Genomic DNA, 14,707 nt, shown 5'->3' on the forward strand with positions numbered 1-14,707 from the left:
TGTCACGCGTATGCCCCCCCCCCAGCTCTGCCCATCTCCTCAAACACTCCAGTCTGACTTCCACCCGTGCAAAGGCACCAAAACTGGGCTAAAATCACAAGTGACATGTTGTGTGTGACTGACTGATGAATTATCCCCTTTACACTTCTCAATCTTCCCACAACATTTGTCATGATTAACCATGCTGTCTTCCAACACCGTTCCTCTGCTATTCAGCTCCCTGAGGCTGCCCTTGTGTGGTTCCATTCCTACCTCTGGATGTAGCCAGCATATCTCCAGCAATGGCTTCTCTGCACCATTGCCTCAATGTTCTGTGCTTGAACTGACCCACCCTCCACTTTTCCTCCTCTTATCTGCTGCTCACTGCTCCTTGGTGACATCATATCCACACCAGCATCCTGTCTACTAATAAGTACGGACTCTCGGTTTCCCAGGCATTCGCTGTTAGAACATAAAAACATAAGAAATAGGAGCAGGAGTAGGCTATCCGGCGCCTCAAGCCTGCTCCACCATTCAGGAAGATAGAATCATAGAAAGTTATAGCACAGAAGGAGGCCATTCAGCCCATCTAGTCCGCACCGGCCCTATGCATGAGCAATCCAGCTAGTCCCACTGCCCTGCCCTATCCCCGTAGCCCTGCACATTTTTTTGTTTCAAGTACTTATCCAGTTCCCTTTTGAAGGCCATGATTGAATCTGCCTCCACCACCCCCTCAGGCAGTGCATTCCAGATCCTAACCACTTGCTGTGTAAAAAAGTTTTTCCTTGTATTACCTTTGGTTCTTTTGCCAATCACCTTAAATCTATGCCCTCTGGTTCTTGACCCTTTCGCCAATGGGAACAGTTTCTCTCTCCATTCTGTCTAGACTCATGATTTTGAACACCTCTATCAAATCTCCTCTCAACCTTCTCTGTTCCCAGGAGAACAATCCCAGCTTCTCCAGTCTTTCCCCATAATTTAAGTCCGCCATCCCTGGAATCATTCTAGTAAATGTCCTCTGCACCCTCACTAAGTCCTTCACATCCTTCCTAAGGTGCAATGCCCAGAACTGGACACAGTACTCCAGTTGTTTTATAAAAGTTCATCTTGACTTCCTTGCTTTTGTACGCATGGCTGATCTTCTACCTCAGTGCCATTTTCCTGCACCATCCCCATATCCCTTGATGCCTTTAATATCTAGAAATCTATCGAGCTCTGTTTTGAATGTACTCAGACTGAGCCTCCACAGCCCTCTGGTATAGAAAATTCCAAAGATTCACCACCTCTGAGTGAAAAAATTTCTCCTCATCTCAGTCCTAAATGGCCGACCCCTTATTCTGAGACTCTGACCACTGGCTCTAAACTCCCCAGCCAGGGGAAACATCCTCCTTGCATCTACCCTGTCGAGCCCTGTAAGAATTTTGTATATTTCAATAAGATCACCTCTCATGCTTCTAAACTCTAGAGAATACAGGCCTAGTCTACTCAATCTCTCCTCATACGACGATCCCGCCATCCCAGGAATCAGTCTGGTGAACCTTTGTTGCACTCCCTCTATGGCAAGTATATCCTTTCTTAGTTAAGGAGACCAAAATTGTACACAATACGCCAGGTGCAGTCCCACCAAGGCCCTATATAATTGCAGTAAGACATCTTTACTCCTGTACTCACATCCTCTTGAAATAAAGGCCAACATACCACTTGCCTTCCTAATTGCATGCTGTACCTGCTTGTTAGCTTTCTGTGACTCATGTACAAGGACACCCGGGTCCCTTTGAACATCAACATTTCCCAATCTCTCACCATTTAAAAAAAATACTCTGCATTTCTGTTTTTCCTACCAATGTGGATAACTTCACATTTTTCCACATTATATTCCATCTGCCATGTTCTTGCCCACTCACTTAGCCTGTCTGTATCCCCTTGAAGCCTCTTTGCATCCTCCTCACAACTCACATTCCCACCTAGTTTTGTGTCATCAGCAAACTTGGAAATATTACATTTGGTCCCCTCATCCAAATCATTGATACATATTGTGAATAGCTGGGGCCCAAGCACCGATCCCTAGTCACAGTCTGCCAATCTGAAAAAGACTTGTTTACATAGCTTCCTCTGCTGCCCAAATTAATATTGAAAATAATCAGCATGAGAAAGAACGACCTTCCATTTACTTAGAGCCTGATCAATCCGCAGGATGATCAAAGTGCTTTATGACCAATGGATTTCTTTTTAAGTGATGTCACTGTTATATAGTTAAATGTGGCAGCCAATTTGTGCACATCAAGGTCTCAACTGCAAATGAGTGAATGAATAGCCAGGCAATGTTTTTGGTGATGTTAGTCAAGTGAGAAATATTGGCCAAAACACCAAGAGAATTCCATACTCTTCTTCATGGGATTATTTATATCTGCCTGACCAGACAGATGGGGCCTCAGTTTAACATCCCTTCTGAAAGACGACACCTCCTACAATGCAGCACTCATGTAGTATTGCATTCAAGTGCCAGCTTAGGTTATATGCTCAAATCCTTGAGTGGGGCATGAACCCCCCCCCCCCAACCTTCTCACTAAGGTGAGTGTGCTGCCAACTGACTCCAGGAGGCCCAACAATGAATGCCATTCTCTTGCAATTGGCTGTACAGCGGCTTAATCTGTTTTAACAGAATTCAACCCAACAGCATATGAAATACTCATTGATGCTCCATAATGTATAAAGTGAAACTACAAATCCAATTAGTTGTATACAGCTCCATCAAGACTGTGGACAGCATGGAGTTTTCATCAAATTCAGGCAACCTAACTGAGAATGAGCACCAAAACTAAAATCCAGGGCACCTGGAGTGGAATAGAATATAAAAGATGGAGATATTGGACCTTTGGTAGGAAGTCCCTCACATTCCAATAGGTCAACAGCCAACTTTAGTTACACAATAAAAATCAACTCTCCGACGCCACTGATTTATAATTTAAAAAAAATAGCAGACACAGGCTGAATTAACTAACGGGTCCATGCCACACAGTTGGAAAGATGATTATTTAATTATGTGCACGGTAAAAACACTTTAAGTACAGCAGTAACAACTTAAAAACTCTGCATCTGAAGTAATGTTTCATTTAAAAAAAACTTGGCAGTCTTCTAACATCTTCAGTAGGGTCAAGGCTTGTAGAGTGGGGAAAAAACAGAGGCATGAGAGTCAGAGCTGGCAGGGTCATGGCTGGAGTTGGTCAGATGAGCCACTCAGCCAATTAGGAGTAAAAGTAATCATTAGGCCATAGTCTCTCCCAGCACAAAGACTGCTTATGTAACATTGACCATCTCCACCCCTGCCTCATCTTATCTGCTGCTGAAACCCTCATCCGTGCTTTTGTTACTTCCAGAATCGACTATCCTAATGCTCTCCTGGCCAGCCTCCCATCTTCCACCCTCTATAAACGAGCCAAGTGCCAGAGCACCACATAGCTTGGTGACTCCGCCGGAATCACAGCTTGGTATAATAGAGAAATTGAAGTGCGATATCAATAGCGCGACAGAAAAATTGTGACATAAGAACTAAGTGTGAAGGGCGCTGGAAATGCATGCTAAACGTTGATTTCTTACGGGGTTGCACACGAGGAGGCAAGACCGAGTACAATCATCAGATGAAGGAGGGTTAGAGGCCAGCCCATTTTAAAATCATACATTCTGTCCTTATTTTTAAATGTATATCCATGTAAATTCCTATGCCTACATTTATAATGGTAACTTCCTATGTAAACTTGTGCTGTAATTACAACTTCCTGCCAATGGTGGCGCTACACCACCTACAGCATGACCAGTTTGCCTAGGCTGTCTTTATCTTAAATATGGATGTTGAAATTTATAATGAAAAAGTTAAAAGGAAGATTTTTAATACATCTTATTTTTTTCTTGAATTTCTGACTTTGTTCTATTTGGTAGCAGGCATTCTGAATACTTTCCTAGCTTCCTCGTAAGAAAGCAGCATCACTGGAGACCCGGAGTATTTGGTCTTGTAGCAACAAAGACAAGCTTGGATGATGTGTCTAGAATGGGGGATTGGGGTTGATAGTGAGACTAACCAATTCAGGCTCTACAAAAGATAAAGGAATTTGTGTTTCAGGCCTCGAGAGAGTCTACTATTTTATCCCTTTCCTGTCCAATTATTAATTCCAGTGGTCATTGGTAAACTGAAGTCATGACTGGGGTACCTGGTGATTCAGGAAGCAGTTTATTCTTTATGAAACTGATACCATGAGCTGTTTGCTTTTCTCTCCATAAGGTTACGTACATCTGATATTCCCCCCCCCCCCTCACTTTTCTGAATTAGACAAAACGAACATCTTGAACTGTATTTCTATTGTATTTTTTAAAATCCATGTTACATCACATTTGATACTGAGAATGGGGGTGGGAGAACCCTAAAACACATTTGCTTTGGTAGTGAAACTTAATTTACAGATCTAGTTTTTGATGCGTAAAGCTAAAAGGCATGTGTCCCAGAGGCCTCGTGCCAGCAGAAACTACTTGAATGAGAAATTAAAAACCCGGCCTTGTGTGCAAGGTGCTACTTATCTCCTAAATGATTTTATTCCCAGTGAGCTTTTTGTTTGTGCACTAAGTCATACAAATAATTGAGTTTGGTCCTACTCGCTAGCCAAGGTTTATCAGCCAAGAGATCTGTTTTTCTGCTGTAAGTACAGGGTTAACTACAATCAACAAATTGCATCCAATTCCATACAATGTCTCTGTGGGAATTTGTCTAATTGTGCAGCATGACTCAATAATATTCTGAATAATTGGTTATTTGAACCCGGCTTGTGACATTCAACACAAAATATCAGTTAATAAAAGGCTGATGTGAACATGCCGTACTGTACAGTATCTGTCCTGTTAAAGTAATGCAGTCTCTGTAATATGTCCTTTTCATCATACAGTTCAGCATTTTCAGCAGACAGACACCGAAAAAGAAAGCTGATGGAAAGTTCATCTTTGAACAACAAGTATGTGAAGGTCAATGTAAGTACAGAACATACCAATTAATGGGCACCCTGTTAATGGGAACATTAATTCGACAGTATTTGCTCTTGTACCAATCATTTTCCACGCATTCTGTGTTTGCTCAGTGAGAATGATTGGGTAAACAAAATGCCCTGAAAGGGACACTATTAGGAAGAGACCACATTTAGCATGTACAAATTGGGTTGTGCATCTTTTTTCAGATTATTGTTCAGAGACTTGTCCCATTTTGGGTCATTTTTGGGGATATAATCTGTCTTTAAATTTTTCATCAAGAGCAACTTTAAATTTTAAGGAAGATTGTCTATTTGCCAGCTGATCAATCTAGGGTGTTCAGATTCTGTTACCCTGTATCTACATTTTAAAAATTATCAGCTACAATTAATTTAGATTGAAGTATTCTTATCCCAAAGCCAGGTTTAGAAATGAGCAGTTCAAGAGGTTTGAAAGCTAAACGCAGACCCTTGAGTGACGTGACCCTGTCATAGGCTCTTTTGGTCATTGCAACGGAACACCTGGAATTTCTGGCCTGCACTAGTGCTAGGAAGTTAATGCTGTGGCCTTAAGGGGTTTGGGGCGGGTATATTCAGGTGGGTCTGCTTGCTACCATTTGGCTTGTGCACAAACAAAAATAGCTTGGCACTGATGAGACTTGCCTTTAAGCTCATTTGCCCTGTGTGCAAGGACAAATCAAGCTGTCCTGTCAGCACGAAGGCGCAACATTTCAGAAGGAGAGATGAACATCCCCGTTCTGGGTACAACCCAGCTCATTTTTGTTCTGTGCAAAGTAGATGAAATGGGCACAGTAATTTATTCATAAAATATTAATTTAATTTGGGGATTTGTTGCACAAAATTTCAAGTTTACATGTGAGTACAGCAGTATCCAACTTTGCTGCCAAATATGCCCTTGCACAAAAAGACCAACATTTTGGGCCTGCTTTCTCTTGTGTGAGAAGTTAATTGGAGCCATGTGTACCAAACATTGATTCAGAACCCAGGCAACACACTGCATTGCACCCTTTAAATGAGCAGCCTTTTCAGCAGTCTCAGGTATTCTCCCATTTTTGTAAATTGTACTATTCCGGCTACATTTTTCAGTGTAAAATTGACATGGACAACATCCGATTGTAAAGTGATCAAAGTGAGGACCTGTTTGCACAGGAAGATTGCAGCCTGATAGAGGAGTGGGTGCATTATCAGGGCAGTGTTTCTGCATTAGTTGGCAAAGGTTTTTGTTCTTTCCTCTTCTGACTGGGACAGCGTGCTGGACTTGAGCTGACTGGGACAGCGTGCTGGACTTGAGCTGACTGGGACAGCGTGCTGGACTTGAGCTGACTGGGACAGCGTGCTGGACTTGAGCTGACTGGGACAGCGTGCTGGACTTGAGCTGACTGGGACAGCGTGCTGGACTTGAGCTGACTGGGACAGCGTGCTGGACTTGAGCTGACTGGGACAGCGTGCTGGACTTGAGCTGACTGGGACAGCGTGCTGGACTTGAGCTGACTGGGACAGCGTGCTGGACTTGAGCTGACTGGGACAGCGTGCTGGACTTGAGCTGACTGGGACAGCGTGCTGGACTTGAGCTGACTGGGACAGCGTGCTGGACTTGAGCTGACTGGGACAGCGTGCTGGACTTGAGCTGACTGGGACAGCGTGCTGGACTTGAGCTGACTGGGACAGCGTGCTGGACTTGAGCTGACTGGGACAGCGTGCTGGACTTGAGCTGACTGGGACAGCGTGCTGGACTTGAGCTGACTGGGACAGCGTGCTGGACTTGAGCTGACTGGGACAGCGTGCTGGACTTGAGCTGACTGGGACAGCGTGCTGGACTTGAGCTGACTGGGACAGCGTGCTGGACTTGAGCTGACTGGGACAGCGTGCTGGACTTGAGCTGACTGGGACAGCGTGCTGGACTTGAGCTGACTGGGACAGCGTGCTGGACTTGAGCTGACTGGGACAGCGTGCTGGACTTGAGCTGACTGGGACAGCGTGCTGGACTTGAGCTGACTGGGACAGCGTGCTGGACTTGAGCTGACTGGGACAGCGTGCTGGACTTGAGCTGACTGGGACAGCGTGCTGGACTTGAGCTGACTGGGACAGCGTGCTGGACTTGAGCTGACTGGGACAGCGTGCTGGACTTGAGCTGACTGGGACAGCGTGCTGGACTTGAGCTGACTGGGACAGCGTGCTGGACTTGAGCTGACTGGACGGTGTCTCTCTTTGTACCTCTTCCTGTCTGTTAACTTTTGTGGTCCCTGCATCCTTCATCTGGATTTTCTGTTTTTGTTGTTTTCTGTCTCCTGGTGGTGTATGAAACTAACAATCTCAGAAAAAGAAAGGCCTCTACAACAGCTCGTTGAATTATTCCACATTTGTACAAATGGACAGGACCAGTACAGTAAAGAGTTCCTTTGAGCCTTTTCGAAGCATTCCATGTAGCTGATTTTTATCTTGCACAGCAGCACAAACACATGACTTGAATACATTCCTGTGAATGATTTCTTCTTTTCACACAACACTGGAGTCTGGTTAGGGTTTCTTGTAAATGACCTTCCTTTATATTTCAATGTGTTTTCACTCCAAAATATAATCTAATTTCTGTCAAATTCTATATTTTGAATTCTGAGAGCAAAGTTATATTGGCCTTGTGATCAAGAATTTAAATGACAGTGAATTTCACGTACAGTTTATGCAGTTCAGTATAAATGACTTGTCATTCTGGTTGTATATGTGTTTTTAAAATTTATTTTGTTTCCTGACCACAGAATTCAACTCTAATCTATATTCACATAAAGAAATGTAAAAGGATCGATGTAACTGCTTCCTTTCAAAAAAAAACTGGAAAAAGTTTTGTAGTCAAATTTAGGTGATTCTACAGTGTTGTGACTAGGTATGCCAGGATACTGGGATTTGGTTGTTAACACTGAGTTGCAGCTGGTTGTGCCTCATTATTTGACCTGATTGGGATCCAGTTTGCTAATCATTAACTAACAGGCCTTGATTGTTTTAACAGGGAGGAACCTCTGCAATTTGCGCAACAGGACTTCGGAATCTCGGGAACACCTGTTTTATGAATGCCATCCTCCAGTCACTCAGGTAACTGGCCGTGTCTGTCTTGACACTGAGGTGTAATTAGCTGCCGATTGGCTAATAGAATTAGTTTGCTGGTTTTAGAAAACCATTGTGAAGTTTGTCCAGGCTGTTTAGAACACCCCTCTACATCCTCCTCTATTGAGGTCTGCATTGTGATGGTCATTAAGCTGGGCAACAGAAGAAAACTGAAGAAAAATAGGGGAAAGTAATTGGACACAGCACACACTATTCTTATTCTTTGTTAAATTTTATCCAACAATTTAAAATTTTTCCAAAAAAATCTCCATGTAACTTTCTTACTGCTGATCACTTCAGGGAATTTAACTTTGTAATACCAACATAAAACTGAATGTTTTCCTACAAACAGGTTTATAGAAGCATGTTAGTTCTTGTGCTTGCAGAGCTTGCTACCATTCCTAGTTGGGAGTTTTATCTCCTTTTTCTTTCACATATTGAAGTGCCAGTATTGCTCTATTTGAGTCTACATGTGTTCTGAATCCCACTGTTCAATCTCCATGATCTCCAACTCACAATCTTCACATACTCTGTGCTATGTTGCAGCCAACCTCAAAGCATAGAGTATAACTGGTGCGTGAAACTGAACTGCTGAGGCTGGATTAAGAAGGCTTGTTTGTGTGTGCGCGCATGAAATCCATTGGAATTTCTGTAGTCTGACCCAGATGATACAACTTTACAGCCCTTGTTACAGCCTATCTTTGGGCAAATCTTTTTGCAGTAGGATTACTCTAATCTGCCAAATTGCAGCAGTTTATCAGTAATCACATGCTGGCCCAATGATTTAACACATTAAAGAGTGTATACCATGCCACATAGCGGTGAGAATACAGAGACTGGAGGGCAGGTCATCTTATTTCCCCCCCCCCCCCCAGACCAGTGAATAATGCTTATGGTGCAGGGATGAAACCCAAAACCTCAATGTGTTCATCTGTTCTCCTATCCTAACAGAAGTGCAAGCCCATTTAGCATTAAACATTTAGAAACTGGTATCCCTTACTATAATTTCAGGCCAAAGTTTTTAAAATAATAGTGTTTTCTATTTCTGAAATATCAAGTATAATTCAGTGTGTATCAACAGAATATTTTTATTATTTTTCTGAATTGTTGAGGGAATTCAGTAATTTGTTTGCACACTGTTACATCTGTTAACCACTGGGTAAACAGCATTCAGCTCTGGCCTAGACAGGTGATCTACTTGTGGATAGGTAATGGTAAGTGAAGGAGGCATAAAGGGTGGGAGAAAAAGTGCACTGAAAAATGTGAGGGAGGCCAGAAAGATGCTTCATAATAAGTAAAATGTTAACTGAGGCTATCTGGGAACACGCTCAGTCAGTGCCTTGCATGCCAGCCCTGCTGAATCGAAAACTAGAATGGCTCCTTTGAGCTGTGTGAATGGATAGTTTAGCCATCCGTCACTAGATCTGGTGGGACCACATCAAGCACTATCAGGTCTCACTCACCTCTGCCAAACTGCTCACTGTTCCAGGAACACCCTGGAGTTCAAAGATAACTCCCCTGAGTTCTTCTCTCCACTACCAACTGCCCCCTGAAACCTCTCGCCCCTGCCCTCTACACACCACCTCCAACAACAAGTGCGAGGAGCTGATGGACTTTTTTGTAACTAAGAATGAGACCATCTGTTCAGCTGCCTCTGCTGTTTTCCCTTTCCCATCAAGCCAAACTTCCTCCCTGTCTTCCCTCTACTGTAGCCCTAAACCCACACCTCTCTCTAGTTTCTTTCCTATCTCCCCTCATGCCCTCTCTGGACTCATCTTGTCCACGAGACCATCTCCTGTTCACTCAACCCTATTTGTACTAAACTGCTGACCACCCAACTTCCCTTCCAGGCCCCCCATGCTAGCTGACCAAGTAAATGATTCTCTCTCTGCAGGTTCCCCCCTCCCTTTCAAAACCGCCGTTATCACCCCCCTCAAAAAACCTACCTTGACCCCTCTGTCCTTATAAACCATCACCAACTTTCCTTTCCTCTCCAAGATCCTGAATGTGTTATTGCCTGCGACATCCATTTCCATCTTTTCCAGACCTCCATGTTTGAATCTCTCCAATCAGATTTCCACCCCTGCTACAGCACTGAAACAGCTCTAACCAAGTGATATGCACTGTGACTGTGACCGTAGTGCATTATCCTTCCTTGTCTTCCCTGCAGCCTTTGTCAAGGTTGACGATACCCTCTTCCTCCAAAGTCTCTTCTCCTTTGTTCAACTCATTGGAAAGGCCCTTGCTTGTTTCCACTCTTACCTATACGATTGTTCCCAAAGCATCTCCAGCAATGGCTCCTCTTCCCAATTCCACATTGTTACCTCCAGAATCCTACAAGGATCCAATGCTTGGCACTTTCCTCCTCTTCTACATGCTGCCCCTTGGCGATATCATTCGTAGACATGGGGTCAGCTTCCACGTGTACTCTGATGATACCCAGCTCCACTCCTCCACCGCCTGTGTGATGCTTGTCCGATATCCAGTCTTGAATGAACCACAATTTCTTCCAGATAAACATTGAGAAGACAGAAGCCATCATCTTCGGCCCCTGCCAAAAACTTTGCACCTTTGCCACCAATTACACCCTCCCTCCTGTAGCTGATATTGTATTTGTTGTTGTTGAAGTAGCTAGCAGTAGCTGTTGAGGTAAGTGGTCTGCTGCTGGAGTGGCTTTTGTGACAGCTCCACTTTAACAGCTGGGTCCAGCACAACATCCAGTGCGAAGGGTACCTTATCGCCCCCATCACACGGGAGAGTCTGCTCACTTCCCTGTTGAGGTAATATCTTTTCCTTTGTTGCCCCAATTGCACTTTAATCTTCCACCCACCAGTGCGTGGTATGTGTATAGGAACTGGTCTTTCTACTTACTGGCACAAGTGTGACCTACTCTTTCTCTGCCACTCCCCCACCCCCCCCCCCCCCCCCCAAATAAAAGGGTCATTAGACTTATGCAAGTAAATACATTTTATTGAAGTGAGCCACACACATTGAAACCTGGCGCACGCAGGAGTGCAGTACATGTCTGCATGCATTGTTGCTGCGATTTTGGAGGAAACCAGAGTGGCCGGTACCACTATGAACAGATATGACTTTAGCACTGCAGTGAGTGCTGTGATGCACCTGTAAATATAACAGCATTATTTGTTTCAAATGCATTAATAGTTTCTGGCCTGACTTATTTGTAACATGAAATCCATCTATAAACAAAATATAGCATTGTGCAGTAATTGGTTTGCAACTCTTGTGCAGTAGTTGGTTTTAAATCTGAAGTATTATGCTTTTGCACATGCAGGAAGAAATTGTGGTTGGTTGCTCTAATTAATTGCTGAAAATGTGTCCTTCAACAACATTCAGAGAAGGGCGTTGAAACCTTTCTATGACGCTGTCATGTTTTAATATAGCGTGTTATTTTAAATGGCAGTCCCATTCCACATCTTCTAATTAGTATAACTGTTTCTGCTGAATAGATTCAGAAGATGGCACCTTCAGAAATAACTGAAAACTCATGTCTAAGTAATGACAGAGCTCACAGACATGAATTTAAACTTCAAAATGTGATGACTGATTAGGCAGGCACCGAAAGCTTTGTATTTAATGTTCTAAGTGTATACTCTTCCTCTCCAAATGTTTTGTCTAACCTGCTGCCAAGGTACAGTACTGTAGGGTATAATAGTTGATGATTAATGACATGTTCTGGTCAGTGTTGAATTCAGAGTGGAGATAAAAAGATCTGTTTAAAAGCACTTTGGATTGAATATGATCTGATTAGGTGCAATTAATGTATTATACTCATTGTGTATGATGTAGGCGTTGATGGACGTATACTTACTCCACACTTGCCTCGGGGATTTAAGATCAGAGGATTTCAGGCGGGAGTGGGACTTCGGGTGGCAGGAGGCCGCCGCCGCCGGGGACACGAAGAAACGGTCCCCGGCAGTCAGACTAAATGGCTGGGTGGAGGGGTGACCTTGCAGGGAAACCAAGCCGGTTTCCCCACGTAAGCGTCAGGTTAAAATTGCAGTCAGACCGAGATTATGTCATCGGAGCCTGATTTGCATATTTATAGAGGACATCCAATGCCTTCCAGTGGGTGTTCCCCTTTTGAGCAGGTTAAAATTGCAACCCGCCAGATAGCAGTGTGATCAGTGGGGCAAGTCACTGCAGCAATTTTAACTGTCCACCTGCCCGGGAGACAAGGAGGTGGGTGGAAGATTAAAGTGCAATTGGGGCAACAAAGGAAAAGATATTACCTCAACAGGGAAGTGAGCGGACTCTCCCGTGTGATGGGGGCGATAAGGTACCCTTCCCTCTGTCCTGTGGGGAGAGGGGGTAGGTGGGTGGTTGGTTGGTTGGTGAGCTTACCCTTTCCCTCCCATAGTCTCTTCTGTCTCCATCCCAATGTTTACCTCGGGTGAGTCTAACTTTGGAGCTCCTACTGCCCTCTGGCTGAGATTAGCTATTTCAGCACTGACCAGGGATTGAACATGGGTAGTTTCTAGACTGCATACCTTGGATGCTCATTATCTGAACCAACTGAGCTCTCATGAGCCTGTTGGCGTTTAATTTTAAATTAAAGTTTTCTAAAATAGTAGGGTAGTGAAGGCACAAACTTCTAGTCTACACCAAATGTATTTTGAATTTCCAGTAAGGTGCTGCAAAATTTGTTCCTCATTTCAGTTCAGTGCACGTATTAGATGACATAGACTAGGGATCCTAAAAAAACTTACTGTAAATGAAGTATAGAGTGAACAAGTTTAAGCCTAGCTGGAACAGTGCGTTCTGTAGCTCACCTATAGGGATGAATTGTTTAGTACATGCTCAGCATGTTTTCTGAGAAATTTACTATACTTGTGCCGAATGTTGCAATCAATTCCTTCAGTGCTGATGCTGTACATCAGTTAGTCTGCACTATCGTCTTCCATACTCTGGGAGCAGATCCATAACTGAAAAGGATCCCATCACATTTACGGTGTACAACCCCCTGAAGTGATCGCAAGGCAGTCATCTCACCTCTGGGTTCAGATGTCTGTTGGAAATTATCCGTACTGTGCTCTCTTGTTCTGGACGTTTCAACAATCAGGTTATTGCTTTGTTATTGCTTTCAGGCATGTGTTATTTAGCAGTGATACTTTAGAAAAATCGCTCACTTAACACTCTATGTATTTTTAAGGGCAGCAATAGTGTGCTTTTCAACAAATGTTATTTTTCAATTGCAGTAACATCCAGCAATTCTGCTGTTATTTCAAGGAACTTCCAGCGGTGGAGTTGCGCAGTGGTAAAACTGCAGGTAGAAGGACCTACCATACCAGGAGTCAGGGAGACAACAGTGTGTATGTTGCTGCTTCTCTTTTTATTAGATATACTCTAATATTGGGTAAAATAGACATAGATAGGTGAGAACTAGTCATAAAAATGTTTTAAAATCAAGGTCACAAAGTGAGTGAGTTGCTTCTTTTATTAAACTCGAACTGCAGGCAAGTCTTCAGTATAGTACTGACGAGAATTAATACACTGTTCGTGACTTTGAATTGAACCAGATAGATTGAATTCATCGAATAGGACAGCTAATTAATGTGAGAGAAATAGAACTTTTGGACTTAAAGGGTTAATGATTGTTCAACACTTTGGGTTATTGCTCTGCCTCATTGGCTAATGGCTATGAGAGAAAATAGAAATCAGTTGTAAAAGTGCAACTCCTATAGGGTGCTATGTTTGTAATATTTCTTGAGTTTTGTACCAAACCCTAAAGATCCCAAAATATTATAAGAACTATTTTTTAGTGACTGAAAATGTATGTTCTTGTATACCAGAAACAGTGGGAGGAACAAAATCAATAACAACTTTTAAAATGAAAATGTTAAAAGGTATGGAGTGAGGGCAGGTGAGTGGGACTCAGTGGATAACTCTTTTAGAAAGCCAGGGCAGGTGCGATGGGTCAAATGGGCCCATGAGGTGTAAAGTTCTCTCATTCTATAAGACGTACGGGTGGTGTCAGTATGTTTGGGGACCTGGAGTCTTTGAGCACCACTATCAATGATGCACCTTTTTCTGTTTCCCTGCTAAATATTACAGTTCCCTAGTAGAAGAGTTCCGGAAAACTCTCTGCGCCTTATGGCAAGGAAGCCAGACTGCATTCTGTCCTGAATCTCTCTTCTATGTAATTTGGAAGATCATGCCGAATTTCAGGTAGGCAGCAGGAGAGAATTGTTTCATGATGGGCTACGCCCAAAAAGTTAACCTGCCTCTCTCTCTACACATGTTGACTGACCTGTGTATTTCCAGCACATGTAGATTATTTTTTGTATATGTGCTGATCTGAATTACAGTAGGAGAGGTGTATAATGAATCAAATGTTCTGGCCCCTGTATCACAAGGGCATTCTAGCTGTGGAAGATTGCTAATTCTTCTGTACCGGTTACTGGCTGAGAAAACCCCCATAGTTGTCTCTGGAACTTTCGAGTTAAAATGCAGACTATTATTTAAAATTCTGCTTAGATCAAACTAGAAGACTTAGTTCAATCAAGAAAATTTGTCTTTGGTTTCGAGATTTATTTTGCATCTATGTCAATTAAAAACATTTCTAAACAGCGCAAAGATTCTTG

The 14,707-nt window shown here is 43.2% G+C and overlaps 1 protein-coding gene across 1 annotated transcript in view; it reads left to right on the top strand.

Moving 5' to 3' along the window:
• usp3 (ubiquitin specific peptidase 3) overlaps window positions 1-14,707 on the top strand; it is an 84,330-nt gene that overhangs the window by 38,659 nt on the left and 30,964 nt on the right. Inside the window, exons 5-8 of the mRNA XM_067973315.1 lie at window positions 4,911-4,992; window positions 8,008-8,090; window positions 13,322-13,435; window positions 14,178-14,291. Of these exons, the coding sequence (XP_067829416.1) occupies window positions 4,911-4,992; window positions 8,008-8,090; window positions 13,322-13,435; window positions 14,178-14,291 (393 nt within the window). The remainder of the gene's footprint in view (window positions 1-4,910; window positions 4,993-8,007; window positions 8,091-13,321; window positions 13,436-14,177; window positions 14,292-14,707) is intronic.

The sequence above is a fragment of the Heptranchias perlo genome, chromosome 38 (assembly GCF_035084215.1).
Source record: "Heptranchias perlo isolate sHepPer1 chromosome 38, sHepPer1.hap1, whole genome shotgun sequence".
NCBI lineage: Eukaryota > Metazoa > Chordata > Chondrichthyes > Hexanchiformes > Hexanchidae > Heptranchias > Heptranchias perlo.